The 26,118-nt window shown below is 44.2% G+C and overlaps 1 protein-coding gene across 2 annotated transcripts in view; it reads left to right on the top strand.

The window, feature by feature from the left end:
• Positions 1 to 24,436, top strand: part of hip1 (huntingtin interacting protein 1) — a 51,047-nt gene extending 26,611 nt beyond the window's left edge. For both annotated transcript variants that reach the window (XM_085479402.1, XM_085479403.1), the window contains exons 7-31: positions 1,122 to 1,183; positions 2,270 to 2,410; positions 4,078 to 4,135; positions 4,316 to 4,391; positions 4,610 to 4,753; positions 5,908 to 6,005; positions 6,288 to 6,360; positions 6,451 to 6,634; positions 6,772 to 6,860; positions 6,981 to 7,097; positions 7,270 to 7,371; positions 9,269 to 9,463; positions 9,599 to 9,746; positions 9,858 to 9,944; positions 10,093 to 10,200; positions 17,460 to 17,596; positions 17,696 to 17,806; positions 17,967 to 18,025; positions 19,638 to 19,731; positions 19,833 to 19,933; positions 20,743 to 20,848; positions 20,967 to 21,090; positions 21,181 to 21,242; positions 21,986 to 22,103; positions 22,194 to 24,436. In XM_085479402.1, the coding sequence (XP_085335528.1) occupies positions 1,122 to 1,183; positions 2,270 to 2,410; positions 4,078 to 4,135; positions 4,316 to 4,391; positions 4,610 to 4,753; positions 5,908 to 6,005; positions 6,288 to 6,360; positions 6,451 to 6,634; positions 6,772 to 6,860; positions 6,981 to 7,097; positions 7,270 to 7,371; positions 9,269 to 9,463; positions 9,599 to 9,746; positions 9,858 to 9,944; positions 10,093 to 10,200; positions 17,460 to 17,596; positions 17,696 to 17,806; positions 17,967 to 18,025; positions 19,638 to 19,731; positions 19,833 to 19,933; positions 20,743 to 20,848; positions 20,967 to 21,090; positions 21,181 to 21,242; positions 21,986 to 22,103; positions 22,194 to 22,204 (2,605 nt within the window). In that variant the 3' untranslated portion in view covers positions 22,205 to 24,436. The remainder of the gene's footprint in view (positions 1 to 1,121; positions 1,184 to 2,269; positions 2,411 to 4,077; positions 4,136 to 4,315; positions 4,392 to 4,609; positions 4,754 to 5,907; positions 6,006 to 6,287; positions 6,361 to 6,450; positions 6,635 to 6,771; positions 6,861 to 6,980; positions 7,098 to 7,269; positions 7,372 to 9,268; positions 9,464 to 9,598; positions 9,747 to 9,857; positions 9,945 to 10,092; positions 10,201 to 17,459; positions 17,597 to 17,695; positions 17,807 to 17,966; positions 18,026 to 19,637; positions 19,732 to 19,832; positions 19,934 to 20,742; positions 20,849 to 20,966; positions 21,091 to 21,180; positions 21,243 to 21,985; positions 22,104 to 22,193) is intronic.
• The last annotated feature ends 1,682 nt before the right edge of the window (positions 24,437 to 26,118 follow it).

The following is a 26,118-nucleotide window of genomic DNA, read 5'->3' as shown; positions in this document are numbered from 1 at the left end:
TATTCGTTTTTGCGAGCCACATGGATCTAATTAACACGGGCAAAAGGAAGACATGAAAGAGCTGTCAAACACTTCATTTAGGATAGTTTGCCCATAACTATTCCTTTCTGGGCTTTTTGTTTTGTTTTGGGTTTTGCTGTTTCGAGGAGATTCCATGAGAAAGTTACTCTAGGAGAACTTGACTGAGCCGTAGAAAGTCCTTAACTCATCAACAGGACCTGTATCTGTATCTGCTCCTTTGTTCGATGAAGATCCTGATGAGCACTGCCGGAGCTAGAAAATGACCCCCAGCAGATCACTGGTGTGAATGTCTCTGACCAAACAATCAGGACTTATAGAGGGTCCTGTACTCACTGCCAGCACCGTGGAGTCCAATTGGAATTTGACATAGAATACCAGAATTGGCAGGTTTGCTTTGAGCACATGTGACAGACATGAAAGGGTCTTTAGAAGCCGTGAAGAACATTATGATGCCTGTAACGTCATTCAGCATGACTGTGTTGTTAGTGATAGCCTGAGGAGGTGTATCCATGACAACAACACCGCCATTGGGTATCAGTAAACCTTGGATCCATTGTCAGGCCCTACGCTGGTGCAGTGGGTCCTGGGTTCCTCCTGGTACATGGCAATGCCCGGCGTCATGTGGTGAGAGTATACAGGCATCTCCTTGAGTATGTTAGAACTGATGCCATTGGCTGCCCCTCATGGTTGCCTGACCTAAATCCAATAGAAACCCTCGGGGACGTTATGTTTCAATGCCACCAGGTTGCACATGAAACTGGCCAGGAGCTCAGTGATGCCCTGGTCCAGATGTGAGAGGAGACCTCTGCAGGACACACCATCCATCATCTTTATGAGCCTCAACATTGTCAGGCATGCAAACAAGCAAACTAACGAGCACCGTTATGAGTTTCTACAATGACATTTCGATAAAATCCCTGTGGCATAATGTTTTTTGTTTCCATCTAATGATGTGGCATCCTTGTGTTGCTAACAGATTATCCAGTCCATATCGGTGTAGACATCCAGCATGAGATCTGATGTGTTTTCAGAGTGTTTATTTATTTAAGTTTAGCATTTCTATTTAAATGAGCTCTGCGTGTCTCTCTCCTGTCCTGTAGCTTCCAGCTGACCGTAGAGATGTTTGACTACCTGGAGTGTGAGCTCAACCTCTTCCTGGGTGGTAAGTTATTCTGGTCTGACTGCGCTGCCAGCTGTGCTTATCTGAAACCGTGCGCATTAACATTCACACACCCACAGATGAATGCATCCAAGTTCACACTTTCACAGACAGGAATACGCAGTCTGACGGATCGGAGGTCTCTGCACAATGGTGCGCAGAAATAAAGATGATGTCATGATATATATATATATGTCACGTCAGAGCTCCACCTCTTCTGTTTCAGTTTACTGCCAGGCTGTTTGTGGATTCATGTTATATTTTAGCCCCCCTTGTTGTCTGGGTGAGTCATCCCAGGTTAATGTCTCTTGAAGTGTGGGTCGAGCTAAAAATAGAGCGCTGGGATGTGACCAGGAGCTCAGAAGAAATGCCAGGAAGGCTGCGTGCCTCCATTTATGAATGATCAGGAGGAAATTACATTCTGGTATCTATTTATCATGGCTTTCATTCAACATCCTGGTGATGTTATCAAACCCTCGTCCCCAACTTCACTCCTAATATTGCTCCCAAGCCTAAATCATATCTCTTCGTTACATTGGCGATCACATGTCGTGTTTTGACAAATCAAAAATCGAGGTTGCACCCAAATCTCTTATGCTGTCGTCAGCTTCCTCATGTGGTCTGTTCTCTAAAAAGCATCACGTCATCTGGGGGTGAAGAGGCCAGACATCTAGGTGCATGTGTGTGTGTGTGCACGCTGTGACTAAGCAGGAAACCACACCTCAGCTTTACACATAGGCTCTCAGCGGCTGACTTTGGGGATAGTGTGAGCAGGGCAGCAGGGAAATGAAAGAGGGGGGCGTAATGACAGCGAGTCACACAATCCTGTTAGTGTTCAGGTTGCTGCTCTCTCTCTCTGCGTCACTTAAAACCTTTAAGTGCAGCAAGAGTGAGCCGTGTGCTGCTCTCAGACACTTTATTAGTTAATTGTGGCAGAAGCAGTAAAATGAAGAGCACGAGTTGATTGAGTCATGAAACATGTATGATCGATGAGTCTCCCACTGTTTGCAATAATTACTAATGCTCATGTGTGTATGTGTGTGCATTGATTTTTGGGTCTGCATTTATTGACCGTCTCTCTCCTCACAGTGTTCAGCTCTCTAGACATGTCTCGGTCGGTCTCTGTGACGGCGGCGGGTCAGTGTCGTCTGGCCCCCCTCATCCAGGTTATCCTCGACTGCAGCCACCTGTATGACTACACCGTCAAGCTGCTGTTTAAGCTGCACTCATGTGAGTCACACACCCCTGCTGGTCGAGCACACACACGGCTGCAGGCTCAATAACTGCAGCGGTGCTCAGTGTTGTCGTTACTAAATGCAAATATTGTGCAGTTTTTGAATATCACTGAAGTGACTGGAATCCCTTGTTAGACTGGGCCGATTTGCATTTATTGATGTCTAGCTAAAGTAGGATTTCGTCCATGGTGATAACTGATTATTTCCATTTTTTTATTAGTTGAGATTGTGCAGGAAAATAAACACGGGCCTTACTCTGAAACTTTTTTTTTTTTAATCCTATATGTTGTTTATGGTTTTCTGACCTTAGCTTATGAGAGCAAATCCTCGGCTTAATCAGATGTGGTTAAGACTTAGTCTCACTGTGTTTGTTGACCAGTTTCAATCATAATTGTATTTTTATTTTAATGTTAATTGTTTTTAATGTTCGAAACTGGTCAACAAACACAACAGCAACATTAGGTCTGCAGCTAGCGATGAACAAAACTGCCATTTTTTTTAATGCTTCTGTAATTTGTTGCTAAAGGTAAATAGTAGTCATTGCCATCACATCTGTCTAAAGCACAGATGTGCTTAAGCCATTTAACACTAACTTGTGACTCATTCAAGTGCAGTCGAATGATCAGTGGATGGACCAGTGTTGTGTCTACACGTAACAGACAACCTAACAAAGACCCAATGTCTTTACACACTTTGTAAACATTTTTGTGACAGACTGCTGGTAACAATTTCCACAAAATAGCATTTTTGCACCAACAAGGCAATTCTCAAAAAGCTATTAGTCTGAAACTTGGCATATCTCAGCGTGGTGTGCAATGTGTCCTTAAACAAATTTGAGGAAACTGAACAGATGCAGGACAAAAGAAGAAAGGGAAAGACTAAAAAAACTATCTACAGCAGATAAACAGCATCTGAAAGTCACATCTTTAAGAAATAGGAAAAAGACCTGACACAGGACCTGAGTGATGCATCTGGACCTTCAGTTGATCCGTCTACTGGCATCACTTTCAACTTTCAGCATGATAATCATCCCAAACACACTCCCAATGCAGTTTTGTTTGCCCGCTTCAATAAGTCACTGCACCTTTTCCAAGAAAAGTATAAAGAAATGTGGGGCGGCTCGACACTTTTGAACATTACTATACCTCAAATATTTGACATCATCATTTTGCCTACAATAGTAAAATCACAGACGAATAAATACTGTAGTATGGGCTTGTATTCAAGGTCTCACTCGTAAGCACCACTTAAGTACAAGCTGATGAAGCCCTGTGTCTCCTGAACTGCACTGGGTTTAGCTGTAGGATTTCTAGCCTTACCTTTGGCTCTTAATATTCCTCAGATGTGTGCATACTTAAAATCTCTGACAGTTATCTTCAAAGATTGAGAGATGCGTTTCTCCTCTCTGAATTGATGGATTCCTCAGAACCCCTCGGGCTCATGAAAATTTTCAAAGCCTCACTGGGAAAAAAAAATTAACCAGCAGCTCAGTTTCAAAAAGCCTTTTTCTTACTCTCTGGAAAGGTAGATGTGGAAATTTGCAGTTCTGAAGTATTCTTAATCAAATCCCCCCGTATGTGTATGCAGTCAGACATGTTTTAAAGTATCCTGATCTACCTGTCTGTAAGTAATTCCTGGCCACTTGTCTTTGTGTGCACGCAGGCCTTCCAGCTGACACTCTCCAGGGCCACAGAGATCGCTTCCAGGAACAGTTCAAGAAGTATGAAGTTCACTTTCAGTGTCTCACACACACACAGAGTTGGTCACAGTTTCTCTGAGCTCTTGTTACCGTGCTGAATGAATTTTTAGTGTCAGACCTTTTTGCTCTGTCTGCTTTTCTCAGTGAGGTTTTCCCGTTTCCTCTTTTTCATTTTTATATCTCTCCCCTTTTTGCTTTCAGGCTAAAGAGTCTGTTTTATCGCTCCAGTAACCTGCAGTATTTTAAGAGGCTGATTCAAATCCCACAGTTGCCTGAGGTGAGGACTTACGCGCATTTAAACCACACCTAAACGTGTAAAAGTTTCAGTTCAAAGCTTTTATCTTTGTTGTTGAATCCCATCGTTTTTCACAACTGAAAATGAAATGTGATGTCACGCTTTCATGAAAATGTAGGCAAATAGATTCCACTGTGATGAACCTGACGAAACCAGGACATTATACAAAGAATAACCTCGTGCCTTTCTGATTGTCGCAGAACCCTCCAAACTTCCTGCGTGCATCTGCTCTGTCGGAGCACATCAGCCCCGTGGTCGTGATCCCCGCCGAGTCGTCGTCCCCGGAGTCAGAGCACGTAGTGGAAACGGACGACCTGGTGGACACGGACGTCCCCGTACTGCCGGTAACCAGATAAGCAGCTCTGGATGCTGTCTTCTTAAATTTGGCCCATCTGTTTGTCCAGCCAAATTATTAGGAACATCTGTGAACTCGTATAGGATCCAGTAGAGCTGTTCTGCCGCATCGCATAGATTTATATTTAAATGTGTCGTCTATCTAAGCATTTCCTCTGTATACATCTGGTTTGTATAGTATTAATTATGTTGTTTTTCAGATGCACATGAAATCCAGTGTCTCAGCTTATTGGAATATTTAATAAGATCAATTTAAAAAAATAAAAAAAAAAAGGTTTTACTGTTTAAGGTCCAACCTTAAACAGTTTGGTGCAAATTATTGGTATGACATGGACGTGATCAGCTCGTTGCACTGCTGAAGTGTTACTGAGGGTTTGACAGAAGCTTTCAGCTTGTCAGTATTTTTAGCTCTGGTGTTTCTCATCTTCCTCTTGACAATACCTCCAAGTACGGTTCAGTTCAGGCAGGTCGATCGAGTGCACTAATGAAAAGGTCGACAAACCGTGGGCACGTGTGAAGTCGGCTTCTCCATAAAGTGCTCTAAAATCTCTTGGTAGACAGCTGTGTTGACTTTGGATCAAACACCTCCAACAGCAGCAGGTGACACAGCGCTCAACATCATCCCAGACTGCAGAAATCTCACACTGGACTCTAGATCCTTGATTTCCAAATGAAATACACAATTTACTTTTATCTGGAAAGATACTTTGAACCACAGCGGATGTCCTTAGTCCAGGTAAAACATTTTCAGTGCTGTCTCTGGTTGACAAGTGGTTTCATTTTAGGAATGGATCGGTTTCCTGAAGATGTCTGAGCGTGTGGTGCTCTGACCACAGCCTCAGTCAGCTCCTTCTCTGCAGGCTCTTTCTGTGCCTGCTTGTTGAGGATGTCAGTGATGATCATCTGGGCCGCTGTCAAGTCAGCAGTTCTCCCCATGATTGTGCTTGCGTGTACTGAACTAGCCCATCAGACACTCTGAGTAAATTACAATCCAAACTGTACAAACACAAACTGTAAAGGAAATGTTCTAAATACAAGAGATACTGGATTTTCATGAGCTATCATAATTATCAAAGTAAAAAAAAAAAGTGGTGACATGTTTCACTTTAGGTTGCTATGTGATTTGTGTGTTTATCCTTTTCAGGCTCCTGTGGAGACAAAATTCGACGACCTGTTTGGCACCTCGGCTGCTATCGACCCGTTCAACTTCAACAGTCAGAACGGCATGCGCAAGGATGACAAGTGAGTGTCATTACAGGAGCAGAGTGACATGAATAAACACTTATTGTATATAAAATTGCCCAAGCGCTGCGTAAACATGTCTCTGGTGCCTGAATGGTACCGTGTGAATCTTGTTCTCCAGTTTTATGTAGAGCAGCAGAGATGACAAATATTGCCAAGTATTTCTAACAGTCCAGGACACACGTGTGCCATCGTACCCCAAATAGCTAAAGTTTTGCTTATGTTAACAACAATCTTGTAAGATCAGATTAGATTCATTTTTATCTGTGATGTTAATGACAGAGACCGGCTGATCGAGCAGCTGACGAGGGAGATCCAGGCCCTCAAAGAGGAGCTGGAGTCTTTCAGACTGGAGGTAAAAACAGCAGCTTTTTTCCTAACTTTATCCGAGCAGCATCCTCACAAAACGTATGACCTTTTCCCCCTCTCTCCTGTCCGTCGCCAGAGCGGCCGGTTGTGCCAGGCTCTGCGGGGGCGAGTCAACGAGCTGGAGGCGGAGCTTGCCGAGCAGAGCCACCTGAGGCTACAGGCTGTGGGAGAGAGCGAGTTCCTGAAGGCCGAACTGGACGACCTGCGGAGGGTCAGGGAGGACACGGAGAAGGAGCAGAGAAGCCTAACGGAGATTGAGAGTAAGGCTTTGTTTATTCTACACCGGCACATTATCTACTCAGTCAACGAGTCGAATTTTTGGTCATGGTCATCTGACATAGCCGCTTCACCTGCTGTGTGTGTGTCTCTCTGTATGTGTTCACGCGACTTTTACCAGGAAAAGCTCAGGCCAACGAGCAGCGCTACACCAAGCTGAAGGAGAAGTACACCGAGCTGGTTCAGAGCCACGCAGACCTGCTGAGAAAGGTGAGACCCTCTACTTCATGAGATCCTTAGATCGCAGTGGCCTCCTCGTGTCCTTTATTTCTGTCAAGCTGAGGATCTGCTGTCTGAATTACAAGTGTTTCTTTGTGTGTCTGTATGCAGAACGCAGAGGTGACCCGGCAGATGACGGTAGCTCGGGCGGCACAGGATGAAGTGGAGGCGGTGAGGAAAGAGATGCAGGAGAAGGTGAAGGCCGCTCAGGAGGCGGCGGACAGACAGGTGAGAACGAGGCTGGTTTGGTCATCACTGCCAAACGTGTACGGAAAGCAGTACGGTTTCGCTCCAAATGGTGTGCAGAGTTTGGTAAAGTTGGATTTTTCTGCCGCAAAGTGACCAAACAGGCTGTTGTTTTTAAGATGTCTGAAGTTTAATTTGGGCTTTTCTTGCTCAGGAGCGGGAGCAGCTCGAGCATCTTCAGGAGCTCCAGAGAGAGCTGGTCTCAAGCCGGGCAGAGCTGGACTCCCTGAAGACCAGCGTGGCCTCTTCGCAGCAGGTCTCCCTCTCCTCTCCTTTCTTCGCTCAGATCCTAAATCCAGATCCCGGAGTTGCTGTGAAAACTTACAAAACTAATTTATAGCCCGCTCCCTGCCCTTTAACATTAATCTATAAAAACACCAACTAACACAAGAGTGTGCGAAAAGATTAATGACATGGGTGACCTGTGTGATCTTTATGTATAAAGTCTTATAATGGGGCGCTGACACCACACACTCTTATTCTAATCATCAATTATTAAATGATCTCAGTCACTCTCTAGCTTGGCAGCAGAGAAGGGACAAAGTTAAATACAGCTGGTATCCTCCTGTGATCCTGGAGCACACCAAGCCTCAGATCTGCAGATTTTTCTTCGAAGGAGTCAGGCTTTCTTGGCATTTGTAAAGTGATCTAAAGCAATAATTCTCCAGGCTTTCTGAAAGTTTGTCAGTTTTTCATCAGACGCTGGTTCCGGTTTGACCCAGAGAGCTGTCAGGGGAAAACGAGGCTTATCTCTAATAAAGGTGCTCATAGCAAAGCTTGTTGGAATTAAACAAATGAGGGATGCTCAACACTTTTACACAGTACTTTTAAATGGTAACAACACATCCCGGACAATGACTCAAAGATAAATAACCGCTTTTCTGTCACAATCGCGCTCCATAAAAACACACTCCGTCCCCGTCCATCATCCACGCCCTCCATTTCTTTTTCATCGTCTCCTCTCTTAATCACGACTGTTCCTGTACGCGAACCGCTTCAGAGGCTCAAAGCGCAGCTTGTGTTAGAATTGATATGCTAATTCGTTTGTTTGACATCAGCGATTGAATAAAACGATTTTCACAGTGGAGAAATTTAAACAGAAGCAATTGTTATGTATTCATTTTTTCCCCCTCACCGCCTCGTTTCTTTTCTTATTCGCCTCTCGGTTTGTTTGTTGTTTTTTTTGTCATTGCTGAGCTGAATAGAAAAAGTTGCAGAAAACAAAGAGAGAGCGAGAGATGAGAGCGGTAAAAATCTTGCACAAACATTAACTGCTTATGGAAACACGGATATTTAGTCCCTTACATTAGTGCAGCATTTCATTCCAGGATCTTAACTACGGATGTTTCAGAGGGGAGAAAAAAAGCTGGAGCTAACGAGATCATTTACAGGAAAATTCATAACGGGATAAGCGTAATTTAAACATAAATAAATAAATAAATCCCTGAATCATGCTGTTAACCCTCAGGATCCCCGACGACTGTACCGTTTCTCTGCACATGCTCTGTTCCCTGTGCCTTTCATCCGTCTCTCAGCCTCCCACTCCTGACTTCCTATTCTTTGCAGCATCCACTTATCAACTCCATCACTCTTTCTGTCCTCCTCCGCCTCTCTCCAGTTCTTTTCGCTCCCACAGCCCACATTTTATCGCTCTTGTCACTTTATTTTTCCTTCTCCCCGATGAGCAGCTCTCACACCGCAGCTTTAAAAAGCCTAACAGTTCTGTTTCTTCTTCATTTCCTCCTCTGTCTGTCGGACCTGCCGGCACCCAGGCTGTAAGTCTTTCACCTTTTCCTGCTTTTACACTTCACTATCTACCTGCAAATAAAAGGGCAGGCACTCGGCTCAAGTTCCACTGCTCTCCTCCAAAGACAGGAGGATGTAGCTACATTACAAAACCACAAATTCCCAGAGTTCCTTTATTTAAAGGTCAACCCCAAAGCTCTGGGGTCTGAGACAACATGGTTATTGTGGTTAAAGATGAAGTGGGGTTTTTTTGTGTGTGTGTTTGGGTTTTTATAGTGAGGTCAGAGCTCTTCCTGATCCCGACAGCTGTGAATTATCCTGACCATCCAAATCGTTTCCTTCTGTTGTTCTTCTCACTTCATTGTTTTTGTTTCGTAATCCCTCCATGTTTTATTTCCTCGACACAGTCGAGCGAGGTGCTCGGCACTCAGCTGGCAGCGTTGGAGTCGGAGAAAGCCGAGCTGGTCCAGTCGTTGTCGAAGGTGGAGGCGGAGCTTGCGGCCCGGGGGGAGGAGCTAGAGCGGGTCCAAAGCTCGCTGGTGACTGAAAGAGAGAGCAGGGTGAAGAGTGCTGAAACCCTGCAGAACCAACTCAATGAGAAGGTGATGAATTCAAACATCTCCCCTTGTAAACTTCTTAATTTTAGTCACTTTAAATCGAGCACGTGGGAGACGCGAGCGGCTCTGAGTGTGCAGATTGCGATGTTTGTAAGTTTGACTGTGTGCGTTTGTCCACAGGAGAGCAGGGAGCAGGCGTTAGAGAGCCAGCTGGCAGCGGCTCGTTGGGCCAGCCTGCAGGGCGCCGTGGAGGAGGCGGAGAAGATCATCCAGGACAGTCTGGCTCAGATAGACGACCCGGCGCACATCAGCTGCACCAGCTCGGCAGGTCAGAATCTGACGTGTGGATTCTGTGCAGTGCAACTGTGAACATCACCTCTTTGTGTAGCAGCGTGTTCGTGTGCATGCGCTCATCAAGTGTGTCGCTCCATCTCTGCAGACTACCTTGCATCCAGGTGTCAAGCCTCCTTAGAGTGTATGGAGAGATTAAATTCTACCAGAGTGGCCTTCCTGGCTGACAACACGGGTGAGACGAAACAGAATGTGAAAGAAAAAAATTAGTTATTTGTTTGTAATTTGTTATCTTTTAAAATCACGCTGTGTTAATGCTGTTAAATAAAGCTGATGAATATTTGTGATAATTTTTACTTTCTTTTTTCTGCTGTTTTGTGCAGGTGTGTCTGAGCTGGTGCGTGCAGTGACCCAGTCTGGCCACCTGGTGGGCGACACCATAGTTCAGGGTAGTGCCACCTCCCACATGGTGCCTGTGGAGCAGGCTGACGGTAAGATTGTTCTCTGTGAGAGGTACAGAGAGATGATTTCAGTTTATGGAGATTTTCATTTCCTTATCTGAACTGTTCTGATCCTTACACTCACTGGTCACTTTATTACGTACACCTTGCTAATACTGGGTTGGACCTGTTTTTTGCTTCAAAACAGCCTTAATTCCTCATGGCATGCTTTAAATAAGGTGCAGAAAACAACCTACAGAGATTTGACATGACAGCATCATACAGCTGCTGCAGATTTGTGAATCTCTCGTTCCACCACATCCCAAAGGTGCTGTATTGGATGGAGGTCTGTTGACTGTAGAGGTCATCTGAGTACAGTGAAGTCACTGTCTGCTTAGTGATGTGAAATCATCATCAAATCTAATTAAAAGCCAATCTAAATAAATGAGCCATAAGCTGCTTTATAAAGAATAAATACATTCAAGGCGACGTAATGATGGAGGGAGAGCATTCCACAACCTGGGGGCCACTGCTCTAAAAAAAATCTCCTCTGGTCTTAAAACGTGTTTGTGGAACTACCAACAGCCTTTGATTAGATGATCTCAGGCTGCGAGAGGGAGCGTGGGGTTCTAAAAGATCAGAAATGTAGAAAGGGGCATCACAATTCAAAGCTTTAAAAGTCAGTACCAAGATTTTAAAATGAATTCTAAAATGTACTGGAAACCAGTGTAATGAACATAAAACTGGTGTAACGTGCTCTCTTTTTCGTGTCTTAGTTAAAAACCTTGCAGCAGCATTCTGGACTAACTGGAGACAGTCAAGATTCCAATAAGCCAGAGGACTAATGGCTCAGAAGGCCCAAATGAAGCTAGTAATGTCCAAATATCTAGCCTATATTAGTTAATATTCATTAACCTATGTAAAGAGCACTTTTGCTCTGTTTCAGGTAAAGTGTAAATCTGCACCATTTTCTATTCGTCTTTTTTCTGCTGCAGCAATCAAAGTTTGATTTATTAATGACAAACCAGTGGTAGAAGCATAATAACATCAAGAAAACTGGACAGTTAAAGGATTTTTTCTTTATACATTAAAAAAATTTATTGTTTGATGATCTGAAATGTTTAAGTGTGACAAACAAATACAAAAAAATGATTTTTCACACCATTGTCATATAGAAATGACTCACTTCCTTCATTCTGTTCATTGACCCCATTGTGAACCACTAAAATGTTTTATAGTATGTAGTATATACATATATATATATATGTATGTAATATATATTTATTTTATTTATTAGTTTTTGGGTTTGTTTTGTTTTTTTTGCACTAAATTAGACAACATCAAAATAGCGTTGACATTTTTGTTATTTGTGTTTTGTAATCTTTATAAAAACCTAGAAAAAAACACCTCTTAATCTTTGGTATATGGCGAGGTGCTGTGGACATCCAAGTTTGTGACTGTGTCGATTTTTCAAATCAATACCATGGTTGCATCTACTGAAAATCTCTGTGAAGCTTAAATCTCAGTGACCTTGACTTCAAGGTCAGAGGTCAACTTTTCTGAAAATTGGAGGCGTTTCACATTTATAACACAGGTATGTCTACTAGGAGGCTCCAATTTGTATGGAATTTATTTCTGTAAACATGGTGTTTTAGGTCGGATTAAGGGACTGATGTGATGGTAAGGTGTCCGCTGCTCTGCTTTGAATATTGGAATTGCTAGTTCCCCTAGAGTTTTGGCCACCCCAGCAATCAGAAGATTCCCTATGAGCAAGCATTTAGCGACAGTGGGAAGGAAAAACTCCCTTTAAAAAGGAAGAAACCTTCGACAGAACCAGGCTCAGGAAGGGACAGCCCTCTGTCACGACTGGTTGGGGTGGGGGGAGTGAAAATTAAAAAAAAAAGCCAAAGTGATAATTATTGGAGCAGCTTAATTAATATTTCCAGTGTAATTTGCTGTTAATATCCTTTTCCAACCCCAGTTTGTGTTTTTATCACTTTGGTCCAGGGTGGAAGATGCCATGCTGGAAATTGACTCTGTATGGTCTTTCAGTGTTGATACTTGGGAACCTGTTGGAGAGGCCAGGGCTGAAAAAGGGATGCCGTAGAACCTGAGAGGGTGTTATCCACTGGTGTGCATCCAAGGCCAACATCTCTTTAATTAGGCTGACAAATAAGCGTTGGCCATCTTCGGGTCCTCGTCTAAACATCATTATTTGTTCGAGGTCATCCAGACGTTTAAGTTTTATGTATCTTGTCTCCAAAGATTCATATCCTGTCTCATATTTAAATTGTTGGCTGGTCTTAAATGTCCAGCGCTCTTGGTTGTAGTTGTAGTTGTCTTTTGTGAAATAGTCTTCAGTGTACACGCCAGGATCGAGAACATGATCTGGTGGCTGACCCTGAGTCTCTATGATGAATTTCAAAACATCATATTTTTTTCCAGGGTAGAGTGGCACGCCTGTACCGAGCTCCACAGCCACCAGCCCCAGAGACCACATGTCACATGCTTCATTATAAGGAAGGCCAAGCATAACCTCAGGTGCACTATAACCAACTGTCCCCACACGGTCACCAGGCATCACTGCAGACGCAGGACATGCGAGGCCAAAGTCTATAAGTCTGACTTTGACTGGAGACTCATAGCGGTTTACAACCATGATGTTTCCAGGTTTGAGGTCAGCGTGCACTATTCCCAAAGAACCCAGGTGGGACAGAGCATTTGTGAGTTGACCTAAAATTGGCCTGACTTCGCTTATGGGGAGACACCGGTTATTCGGGTCCCCTATGTAGTCCACAGGCATTGATCTAGGAGTTCAAATTTCAGGCAAACCCGCTCTCTGTCAAGGAAAAAGCCGTTCCATTTAACAATGTTGGCGGCATCTGGATCCAACCTTCTCAGCTGCTCCAGGATGAAAATTTCCTTTTTTGCCTGTTGCAGAATATCAGTGCGGTTCTTGTTCACCTTAATAGCCACAGCTTGGTTGGTTTTGGTATCACGGCATTTGGCTACAATACCAAAGCCCCCTTCTCCGAGGAAAGCCTCTACCTTGTAGTGGTTTCCCAAAATGCTCCCTTCAACTATTTCAAGCTCATCTGAGCTGAAGGATGGGCTGGCTGACGTGTGTACGAATACTTGCTGAAAATTCAACCGAGTTTTGGAAACTGCAGTTGATTTTCTCTGATCTCTTGCATTTCAAGTTTGAAGGGTGCTGAAAGACCACAGGGTTTTGTGGTCTTTCGGCACTAATGTCAATGCAAGGGGAACTCTTAGGGTTGAAAAAGGGATGCCGGAGAACCTCCGACGGTGTTATGCGCTGGTGTGCATCCAAGGCCAACATTTGTTTAATTAAGCTTACAAACAAACATTGGCCATTTTCAGGTCCTCTTCTAAACATCATAACTTGTTCGAGGTCATCGAGACGCGTCAGTTTGATGTATCTTGTCTCCAGGGACTCATATCCTGTCTCGTACTGAAATTGCTGGTCAGTCTTAAATGTCCAGCGCTGTTGGTTGTCGTTGTCTTCAATGAAATAGTCTTCAGTGTAGACGCCAGAGTCTAGAACATGATCTGGTGGTGGCTGACCCTGAGTCTCTATGATGAATTTCAAAACATCATAGTCTTCATTTCCAGGGTAGAGTGGCACGCCTGTACAGGCTCCACAGCCACCAGCCCCAGAGACCACATGTCACTTGCTTCATTGTAAGGAAGGCCAAGCATAACTTCAGGTGCACTATAACCAACCGTCTCCACACGGTCACCAGGCATCACTGCAGACGCAGGACATGCGAGGCCAAAGTCTATAAGTTTGACGTTGATGGGAGACTCATGGCGGTTTACAACCATGATGTTGGATGCAGAGGATAAGATCCAAGAAAAGATTTACTTATCTGTCAGCTCATCAGCGAGCAGCCGCAGAATCACAGGTGCAGCTTGGCAGGGGATGGAGAGTGAAGACACAAAATCAACAATGACTTATGGCAAAGAGACAGTCTCAATGTTATTCTTTATTTTTTCTCAGTGTCTTCTTGGGGGTATGTGTATATGTGTACGTGATATTAAATGAATGTTTAAGTGCAGGACACTGGGTATACCGTATTTTTCGGGCCGAAAGGCTCACTGTCGATAACGGGCCTGTTTTCATACATAAGGTGCATTAAGCGAAACAAAACAGTCAGATAAGTCAAACTTTACTCTACTCAATATTCTTGCTTCCTCTTTTCCGTACCATTGATTCATTAATGTTGAATTCTCTCGCAGCTGCTCCAACTTCTATCGAGTGGGAAAAAGTTAGCGTTCATCCACTGGTTTCACTGTGCTAATCTTATGGTAACATAGCTGTGTCGCTAGCGATCACGTAGCACATCATTATATACCAGCTAGCCCAACTTCAGTAACCCTACAGAAGTCATTGCTGTTTAGTTTTCGGCCTTCATTTATGTTAGAAGTGGTAGCAGAGCTGTACGTTTTAATTTGTTCAGAAATCTCCCAGAACATGCTACATCAATGAAGTTAGCTCGCTAGTTTCTAGCGAGCTAACTTCCTGCTAACTGTTTGATATTTCTCCTTCCACAACACTGACACTGAAAAGCTGTGTGAAAATGGATCTAGCTAGTGACAGCTGCCCTCTCCTCTTAGCCACAGCTTACTTCTTTACCCAGTTCTTCATGTTGACCATGTCTGCACACATAAGTCCATTGATGATTTAGATATGCGTTAACTTGCGCTTTTGAACAGCTGTACCTAATAAAGTGACCATTAAGTGTATGTCTGTTTATCGTGTGGCGGGACACTCACATTGCAGTCGCAAATAGTTCTTTAGTCGTGTTTTAAATACAGAATGTGAGCCAAAACAGGCCAGAATAGAACAAAAGTGCTGACTTCATGCAGATGTAATGTTTTCGCCCTCGGGGAGATGGCAAGTCTAAACATGCCCAAATATAATAGAGTTCTGGCCAGCACTTATTTTACTGCAACAAAAGAAAAAAACAAAACCTAAACACTGGGTCAAAACCACAGGCTGCAGAGGCTAAGGATCAATGAGGAGCACTTAGCTTTGACTCGGTGTGTGTGCTTCCATACATTGCCTGTGGAGCCTGTTTACAGTTTAGAGCAGGGGTGTCGAACGTACGGCCCGCGGGCCGGATCAGGCCCGCAAACGGGTTTAATCTGGCCCATGAGATGATTTTGTAAAGTATAAAAATGAGCATCAATTTTTCAATAAAGAAACTGCTGTTCCAATTGTGTCCATTGGATGGCGCAATAGCAATTGTGAGCTACTTTGTTTTGCCCACGAAATTTAAACCTGATGTGCTTTGGCACCCTTATTGCCCCAATATGTCTCTGTCAAAAAAGAGAAAAGTGGATGCAGAGTGTTCCAAGAAAAATGGTCATCCTCCTATTTATTCACGGGAGTGAATGGGAAAGCTGTATGTTTGGTGTGTTCCCAGCATGTTGCAGTGCTGAAAGAATATAACCTCCGTCGCCACTATGTGAGTCTTCATGCCGACAAATATGACAACTTTCAAGGGCAGCGGAGAAGAGAGAAGGTGAATGAACTGTTGGCGGGTCTGAAGAAACAGCAGTCTGTGTTTACTCACAGACATCAGTGATGCTGCAGTGAAAGCTAGCTACCTCATTGCTCATTGCGCTGGACAGGGTCGGAGTGGACTGGTCCCGCGCTGTCAGCCTGGCTACAGATGGTGCGCCCTCAACGATCGGGAAGAAATAATGGATTGGATTTATATAGCGCTTTTCAAGGCAGGCGTTGTAAAAAAAGTTCAGAGATAAAGTGCAATCTGCAAATGGAGGACGTGATTTTTGGACTTTTCACTGTATTTTGCACCAGGAGGCTTTGTGTTGCAAGTCACTGAAAATGGATAACGTCATGAAGGTGGTCATCCAAACTGTTAATTTCATCCGATCCAGAAGCCTCAATCACCGTCAGTTTGACAGTCTTCTCAGAGAGAAAGACCACATCTATGGCCTGCCATACCACACTGAGGTAAGATGGTTGAGCCGAGGTGCTGTGCTGAGGCGTTTCTTTGATTTACGAGGAGAAATTGTTGTTAAACGGTTTATGGAAGAAAAGGGCAAACCAGTGTTAGAATTTCATTCCGCAGAATGGATGCAGGACCTTGCATTTATGGTGGATGTTACAGAGCACCTGAATAACTTGAACAAACAGCTGCAAGGACGCAACAAAGTTGTCACGCAGTATTATGACAGCATGCGTTTCTTTCAAGTTGAAGCTGTTATTGTGGGAGACGCAGCTCACTTCCCCTGTCTGAAAAATGTGTGCACGATGTGGCAGATATGAAGCGGTTTAAAGATAAAATAACGGGACTGTTACTAGTTTGAGCAACGATTTCAGATTTTTGGTGAACTGGAGAAAGACTTCAAAGTTTTTTGCTCGCCGTTCACCGTGAATCCTATTGATCTGCCCGTCCGGATCCAACTTGAAATAATAGACTTGCAGTGTGACTCGGATTTGAAGGGCAAATTTGCCGCAGGTGGCTTGAACACATTCTATCAGGATCTCTTGCCAGGTTACCCCAACTTGACAGCCCTCGCTGCAAAACTGTTGTGTATCTTTGTGAGCAAGTTTTCTCTGTAAAGAGCACATCCTGAAGTTAGCTGACGCTCAGGATGTGAAGCCTGATATTGATGAGCTGGTGAAAGCTAAAAGATGCCAGGTATCAGGAGTCAAATAAACTATGCAACCCCACTGAAAGTGCTGCATGAGACTCCCTGATGTAGTTCTGTGATCTGTGATATACGTCTGTGAATCACTGAGGCACTGTGTGTTTGTGTGTTCTTTGTCCTCAGAATTTTCAAATAACTTGATGTTTTATGATTATTAGCTATGTTGTGCCTGTACTATTTTGAACATACTGTCCACAGGCTCTAGATTTATTTTTATGTTGATCGTATTAAAACAAAGAAAACAATCTGAAGTTGTTGTTTTTAAGTTATATATACAATGATTTTACCAGTCCGGCCCACTTGAGAATAGACTTTTCTCCATGTGGCCCCTGAACTAAAATGAGTTTGACACCCCTGGTTTAGAGCAAATCATCTGGCTGTCAGGTGCTGCAGAGTTATATTTTGGCTTCCTCCTGTCAGAGTGTTCGTCTGCAGCGGTTGACACGTCTGAGGAGATATCGGTTTAATTAACACTCCAGCTTCAGCTGCTTGTGGCACAGTCATATCCCAGAGTTCAGAGTATAAATCTGGTAGCTCAAACACTTAGTGTGTGTGTTTGTGGATTTATAACCCGTGCATCCTTCCTGCCCCTTTTTGTGTGTCAGCCCTGTCAGAGAGTGTGAAGGTGTGCGGGGCTGAAGCTTTGGCTCTGCTGGGACTGATGAAGCAGCAGGACGGCCTCGCTGCAGCGGACAGCGGCAAGCTGAAGGCAGCTCTGGAGGCCGTCCTGGCCACGGCAGAGGTGGGTAGAGATAAAGAGTCGCTCTGTCTCCGCAGCCGCTTTGTGATACGATGGCTAATTTCTCCCTTAATGTGAATACTTGACTTTCCGCTGTTTCAGAAATTGCGTCCTCAGGGTTTGGAGCTGCAGCAGGGGGAGCTGGGAGACCTCGTGGAGCAGGAAATGGCTGCCACTTCTGCCGCTGTGGAATCAGCCGCTGCCAGGATAGAGGTGCATAAGTGTGTTTGGGAGGGGTGTTTAACTTTGGTCATCAGGCACCAGGTGTTTGTGCGAGTGTCCAGTGTGAAAACATTGTCCCCTGTTTGACTTTGCAGCAGTATTAACCTCTCACTCTTCTCCCCCCCTTATGCTCCTCTGTGCGCGCCAACAGGAAATGCTCAACAATTCTCGAGCAGTTGATACAGGAATCAAGATGGAGGTCAACGAGAGGTAATGCTCAGATTAGGACTTGTTTTTTTTGGAGGGGGGGCACCGCACGGAAGCTGAGCAGATTATCTTTTTCCTATAACATCATTTTTAGTTAAATGTGGGTTTCCAAAGATAACTGACTGTCTGGCTTTTAAAGCAGCTGCAACCGTGAGCCTTTCTACACTCATGCAACAGCGTAAAACTCGGACGAGCGGACATTCAGCGACCTTTAAATGAGTTCAGAGTCATGTAATGTCCTCGCTCTAACCAGGCAGCACCCTCCTCCTAAAGCAAACAGTCACACAGTGCACTGAAGCTCTGATATAGACCTGCCAAACATAGCACAGACAACAACGCCACATTTTACCTCTAATTAGAAACAAACTTCAACCTCAAGCTTTTTAACTTCCGGTGGTTTTGTTTTGGTTTCTCTTTCCTGCACAGCAGCAAAATGCTTTTGAACTTTAGAAGAAGTTGAGTCATCTCCAAAAACTAACTCAGCATCTTCTTCAACAACAAGAAGCTCTCCACAAACCTTCACCAAAGCAGTGTTTACCTTCAAGGGAATAGTGCTGTAAATAACTAGAAGTCACTATATAACATGATACTACAGTATATTTCCTGAAAATACTTTCTTTATAGATATAACACATTTTGATGGAGAGGTCAGAGGTCAAATGTGACACAATACGTTGACGATACACCCCACACTTGTAAGAATCATAGTTTCTAAATTGGAGGCTTTTTGTTAATTTTCCACCAATAAATGTTTAAGTGAACTTTGAAGATGTGAGCTAAATTTTAATGGATTGTTAACATGACCTCACTCTACACCACTACAAAGTGTCAGAATGACACACACGCATACAAACATTACCAAAAATGTGCAAATGTTGTGTTTTTTGGTGGCGTTTTGCCTCCTTGGCAGAGGCGAGTGTTCCTAAGAGAGCGGCGAACTCCTCCATCTCATTTTGAATAAATAACACAGACACAAGCCTGCAGGTATCTGTTTGTATTCTGATGTGCGCAATCTGAGGAAATGAAGCGGGAAAGGAAAGGGAGATGGTTTTCATCAACCGCGAGATGTCGGATAGTCACCTGCTGAGTGCTGATGTGTGAAGAGTTTCATAAATTCAACCACAAAACCAGGACAAAGCTTGACATTTGAAGCCAGCCTGACACTTGTCTTCAATGCAGTATTCTGTCTTTTCAGCCTCATTAAATAAACGTCGGCCGTTTGTCGGACCCACAATAAAAAAAGATCGGGTTGATTAGGTTTCTCTGGTATTCATCCAGGCTGTGTATTAACTCTGTGTGCAAATTAAGCTAATTAAACTTTCTCTTAACTCTCAGGGTGACTTAATTATTCATGTAAAAAAGGAAAAAAGTGTTTAATCTGTAGCTGCTGTGGGAGATGATCATGCAGAGGAACAAACAGCCACTACAGCTGTAACCAAAACAAAACACACAAACTGCACTGAGGATTTGGGTCAGTGGTGCATCAGTCGAGCATTAGCTATCGCTACAAGCTGCGTTCAAGATATCTGCAGGTACAGCTTCTGAGCTACATCAGGCTTGCTTGAGCTGGAGAGCTGCAGGCAGTGATTGTCTTCTGCTCTGTCGCCCTCTGCAGGATCTTGGCCTCCTGCACAGAGCTCATGCAGGCCATCAAGGAGCTTATTTTGTCTTCCAAAGATCTGCAAAGGGACATCGTGGAGAGTGGAAGGGTGAGTCACACTGCAGCTTTATGTTACTGGTATTTTAGCATAGTTTAAATAAACTCAATATCTAACATCTAATTTAAACATGTTTGGTGTTTGTCCACCAGGGGGCAGCCTCCATGAAGGAATTTTATGCCAAGAACTCACGCTGGACCGAGGGCCTGATCTCTGCCTCCAAAGCGGTGGGATGGGGCGCTACAGTCATGGTGTAAGTAGCCTTCCTCTCCTCTGTGAGTCTTCCTCACAGCAAAGTATTAAAGTGCTTGAAGGCTGAGTGCTTGCTGTGGGAAAGTTGTTGATGATGATGATGATGATGAGCAAAGAGGAGACTTTTTTTTTTTTTAGAAGAAGATTGATAAAGCGAACACTTTAAGGCTTGTGAGGTTATTTACAAAGTTTTAGTTTCTTCTGAGCGTGATGCCCAGGAGCTCTGGCTAGTGACAGGGAAGATGACATCGCAGATGCAGACTGCTTCCTCTGAAGCGTTCCTGGGCGCACTTAGAGATGGGATTAGGTCGGGCAGTCGTTCAAAGCAGAAACGGAGCAAAGTGAAATTGTTCAGGCATCCAAGCAACCTCCTAGATGTGGCGTTGGTACAGACTCTGTTAGCTGAGTCAGTGTTCCCCAGGATGAGCTGCGCTCTCTGCTTAAAGTGCTGTATTTTCAACAAGTGGAATTGCCAAATACAAGAAACCAGTAAAACTATATTTAAAAAAACCTTTGAATTTCAACCACAGGTGGACAAACTTAACAGTTTTGTTCATGTCCTGTAGTAATGATGGCTGTTATCTAATGTTATGTAAATGTTATGCTATAAACGCTTACCCTGATGTGGGGTATAGTTTGTTTTAAGGAGTCGTTTTCGTTGTTTCTATGTGTGCTTTGGTTTAAGATGCTAGCCGCGTTAACACTATAAAAATCTCCAGTGTATAAAAACTCTGTTTCCACTTCCTTTCTAGCTTTAAATTAAAATCAGAGCTTCCCTTGAGTTTGTTTTGCACTGTGTTGTTGTTGCAGGGATGCTGCTGACCTGGTGGTTCAGGGCAAAGGGAAGTTTGAGGAGCTGATGGTGTGCTCACATGAAATTGCTGCCAGCACAGCACAGCTCGTGGCTGCTTCCAAGGTGAGCAAAGAAGTTGAGCTTTTTTGAGAAAGCTGAAAACGTTACTTTAGCAGTTAACTCTAGGGAAAGATGTTAAAGATTTCACGTCTCTCGCATTATTGCTGCTCTCCTTCTGCAGGTAAAAGCAGACAAAGACAGCACCAAGCTGCACCGCCTGCAGCAGGCGTCCCGCGGCGTCACACAGGCCACCGCGGCCGTCGTGGCCTCCACTAAGTCTGGGAAGTCCCAGATTGAAGAGACAGGTGAGTTTTAGTTTCCTATTTCCTGCTACCTTAAAAAAGAAAGGAAAAAAAACCAAACAACCACAAAATATTTATGCCGGTCTTTTCTAGACACTATGGACTTCTCCAGCATGACTCTCACCCAGATCAAGCGACAGGAGATGGATGCACAGGTGAGCGAGCAGCCGACAGTCTTAATTAAATCAGGAGGTGACCGTAACTTCATCCGAGAAGCTTTTCACAAGGTGCCTTTCATTGGACATGGAGTAAAAATAGTCTCTCCCTTTTGGCCCCAAAATAATCACAAAGTCTTATTTTTAACGAGCGAGCCGCTCGGGTAGGCGTGCCGATCCGAGACTCTGAAGGTTCGTTTTTCATCGTGAGTGAAGCCAAGGTTCATGTGAACACTTGAGTCTGTGTTGTGGCTTTGCTTCACCCACACTGAAAGAAAAACACGGGAAGCTCTGAACCTTCTCTCACACACACAGACACACACACACAGCTCATTGTTGGAAACGCACACAGGGCTCCTATTTTAAGATGTGTGTTTTAGTTTAAGTCAGACCTGTTTAAACAACAGCTTTCATCTGGTTGTTTAGAAGGTTTTCTCTCACTCACACACAAACACACGAGCCTGACATAATTCAGCCTGGATGACAGTTGGATTTTCCGTGTTTGAGAAAAGTTAAACAGCTGTATCTGTATCACACCGTGACACCCATAAACCCACGCTGGCAGCTGTGGCTGCGTTACGTACAGTTTTAAATGTAATAAATCATCAGCTGTTGCTCGATGAAAGGTCGTCTTCTCCCTTGTTTGTTCAGCTTCGAGCCGATCTGTTTATAGTTTTTCGTTTTCCAGGATTTGAGAGGGGAAAGTGATTAACAGTCCTGTGAACGTGTCGGCGTCTCCACAGGTCCTGGTTCTGGAGCTGGAGACCCGTCTGCAGAAGGAGCGAGAGCGTCTCGGCGAGCTGAGGAAGAAGCATTACGAACTGGCCGGCGTAGCAGAAGGCTGGGGCGAGGATGAAGAGGGTGGGCACCTGCGTTACAATTTATGCACGGTTTTAAAAAAACCGTAGCAACAAAAACACTTAAAATCTGTCTCCTCCTCGTCCTCCACAGGCACAGGCTGATCCCCGCCACCGGTGTCGTCACCCCACTCCTCCTCAACCCAGAAGACCGGCTTCTGTCTGCCTCTTTCTATTTATAGACACACTTTTCAGCCTTTCTTCTCCCTTGTTATTTTTTTAATTATTATTTGTTTGTCTGTTATCCAAGCCAAATGAAAAGGTGCTTCTTTTCTAAACCCGCTTCTCCACCCATGTCCCGAAGCTTCCATAAAGGACAGCACCAAGGGCTCAGCAACAGCGGAGGATGGGTGGGGGTGTTAGTGGTATCGGAGGGACGAACACGTGCACACGAGGAACGGTGTGAAAGACGACCCACAGCCCGGCTTCGCGGCCTTTCCCCCCGCTCCTCCTCCTGGACTGTGTTGGGAAAACTCAGCGGCGAGGTCTCTTATTGTCGTTTCCCTCCTCGCTGCACAAGTTCTACTCGTCATCCCGGGACGCACCGCACAAAGGCCGAACTCTGAGGAGCAGGACGGAGGGGGGAGATGAGTCCACCCAGCCCACATTCGTGTCTCCGTAACATAGACGGCGTGCTCTCCCATTTAAAAACAGATGTTTTTGTCCTGCGCGTGAAACCGCGGGAGCCCGAGACGCTTCTTTTTTTCTCACTGTGAGTTCTCACCTTATTGAGTCCGCTTCGCTGGACTTTCTGCCTTTCACCTCCTCACCATTGTAACGACCATGACTGTTAACTTAAACACCGACCCCTCCCACACACACAGACACACCCCTGATTTTTGGTCTTTATTTTAATAAGCGCTCAAATAGAACGGTCCATGTGCAGGAGGGTTGGGTTGCAAAGTAGCACACACACACACACACACACACGGTCCCTGTGAACTACCTCATGCTACATCATTGGAGGTAGCCGTGCATCAGGGGAAGGTTTAGATGAGCAGGTTTGCTGAAAACACTAATAACATGGGTCTGATTTTTCAGATTTTCCTTCTTATACTGGTTAAACTGGGGAACAGGGTAGCGAGAGGCAGCCCTCTTTATTATCGTTATTTTTTTTAAATATAGAGCTCGTTCTGATGTCTTTTTCTCTTCATCAAAACACAAGTTTTGCTCCTCGGTTCAGTAAAGACAGAGACCCTCCTCTGCTGTCTCGTCACAAGCTTAGCCCAATAAATCAGCAGGAGAAGAAATATCCATGAGAACTTTGACCTTTCTTGAAGTCAGACTTAAACGAGGACTCGAGGCCATTCCCGCTGCACAAACCTTTAGATCGGCCCGGTTTGATCACGTGACCCAGCCTCTCGCCACGCACAGCGGGGGACCGACTGCCGTTATTTTCCCTGAATTCCTTCTCTGAGTGACAGAGGGATCACGGGGTCTGGGACGAAAGCAAACTGCAGTGTTTTTTCAATAGCTTCCTAAAGACCAAGTAGCTGTGGACATAAACTACAAGCCTCCTGTTGTTGGAAATAATATTTTGCTTGCTTTTAAGGATTCGGTTTAACTTAAACAAAACAGTTAGTTTCCTAACTTCCTGCTGAACCCGACGAGCTGCCGTTTGGCTCTGGACTCTGAAACCTGAGACGAGCAGGCGTTTATCTTCAACCCTCAACACGTTACTTACCTTCTTTCTATTCGATGACCCGCGGTTGGTGGTGGTGGGGGTTTGTCTCTCTGTGTCTTAACGTACTTTAGTTTTGGACGCTCCGCTTCAGCTGCATATCTCTAAAAGGTTGTGACACTGGGTAATTTAACAGCTGCTGGTCGAATAGTATTTGCCAATAATAATAAGAAGTATTATCTGCAGTGCTATTGAGTCCAGGTCTTTTTGTACTAAATGATTTTTAGCTGTAGTCTGTCACTTCTTCCACATCTGGACAACACATCTGGTAGCTGACTTCAGTAGAAGAAGAAAACCTCCATAAAAGAAAGGAGCATTTTCTTTGTATGGATTTTTTTTTTTTCCAAGTGTCTTGAAAGACTGGATTGCACCTCGAGTGATATTTTGGGTTTTATTTTATTTTATTTTATTTTTGCCCAAATTACCTTTTTATTAACCTCTCTCTCCCTCTTTGGCTCTCTCTCTGGTTCATGTCTGTTTAGTCCTACCAGCTCAGCCAGCCTTTCAAACTGCCTCACACTGTAGTCAGAGAGAAACAGATACTCACATAGCAACATTGAAATATGTCTTTGTATAATATACTAAAACTATGTTGGTGGGTTTGTTTTTATTTTTTCAGTTTTTAAAAATAAATATTTCAGCTCATTAATACAGACCATGGCGTGACTGCGTCTCCTTCTTTCCCTCGTTGGATCTTAGTTCTGGGGAACAAACCAAAGCCTGTAAAGAGCACAGTTTTGAGAAATGTTAGTATTCTTGGAAGACGTCAACGTTGCACAACAGTCACTGATTGATAAATTACTTTAGTCTTTGCTCCGTTAATCCTTTTACCTGATAACGCGGTGGTCGCTGGTCAGATTTTGAGGATTTCCAAGAAATAAGTGAATAGCTGGTGGAGACGACGTGCAGACAAGTGCAAACAATGGCATCCTTATGTGCATGAGAGCGCAGTGGTGGGAGGGTGCAGCAGGTGTAGGCTCAATAACCATCTTTTACAGAAGCAATAACCCCTTCATGTGCGTTGGATCAGATTTGAAATCCTAATGCAGCTAATTGATTTTTCTTTTTCAGGAGCAGGGGTTGGGTTGGACTGTTTTCCAGTAAAAGGATTGACTCGAGTATTTTTTAAAGTGCTTTGTTGGCACTCACCTTTGCCTAGATTTTCTGGCCAATGAAAGACAAAAGAGGAAAAACTGCTAATGAATCAGCCTGAGCCACACCCTCCCCCACCGCACCGAGATATGGTTGGAGGCGCTGCGGGACTTGTGAGTAAATGAATCGGTGTAATCTAAAACCACTGTGCTGAGATTACATAAATCCCCAATCTGGGCTGCTCCAGGATCAAACGTGTCTCCTCATAAGAGCCTTAAATGCTCCTAACTGCAGTACAGCTGATTGCCACTGAGGAAGAAACAAAATACAAACAATACCACCTCACAGCAGCAGATCATCATTAACTCTGCTGGTAATGTCTGAATTATAAACCCTGCTTGCAACTTTTAATCACAACACTATAGTTAAAGTCTGAGTCTTTCAGAAGCTGCTGATCTGCTGGGATTTTCCCACACACCCATCTCTATTGTTTATAGAGACCTAAAGGTCTCCTTTTCCAACCAAATATCCAGTAAGCGGCAGTTCACTGTGTAAAAATATCCTTTTGGTGTCAGAGGAAGATTGTCAAGCTGATTGGAAGCCAACAGCAGCTTGAATAACAACCAAGGTATTCAGAAGAGCATTTCTGAACATGCAACATGTTTCATAAAGCAGATGAGCCACAGCAGCAGAAGACCACAATCCTGTCGGCTAAGGTGAGAACACTGAGGACACAATTCAGCTCACCATAACTGCACAACTGAAGATTGGAAAAACATTGTTCTGATCAGAATTTCTGCTGCAACATTTGGACGGTAGGGTCAGTTTGGTGTAAAGGACCTGAAAGCATGGATTGTGCCAACAGATCAGGTTGGTGGTGTAATGGTGTCAGGATATTTTCTTTGCACACTTGGGACTCCTTAGTACCAACTGAGCATCATTTAAACATCACACCCTACATGAGTACTGTTGCTGCTCGTGTCAATTCCTTCATGGCCGCAGTCAAACCATCTTCTTATGGCTGCTTCTTGCATAATAATGCACCATGTAACACTGGTCAGATGATGATGAGTGAGTTTACTGTACTCAAATAAACCTCCACAGTCACCAGATCTCAATCCAAGAGAGACACTTTTGGGATGTGATGGAACGGGAGATTCACATGATGGATTTGCAGCAACTCTTTTATGCTATCATGTCAACATGAACCAAAACCTGAGGACTGTTTCCAGCACCTTGTTGAATT

Source organism: Copadichromis virginalis, linkage group LG14 (assembly GCF_057382275.1).
Source record: "Copadichromis virginalis isolate Kocher_CV1m ecotype Utaka linkage group LG14, C_Virginalis_male_GT1.1, whole genome shotgun sequence".
Lineage (NCBI taxonomy): Eukaryota > Metazoa > Chordata > Actinopteri > Cichliformes > Cichlidae > Copadichromis > Copadichromis virginalis.
The sequence above is the reverse complement of the archived record's forward strand: the minus strand, read 5'-3'. Positions and strand labels throughout refer to the sequence as shown.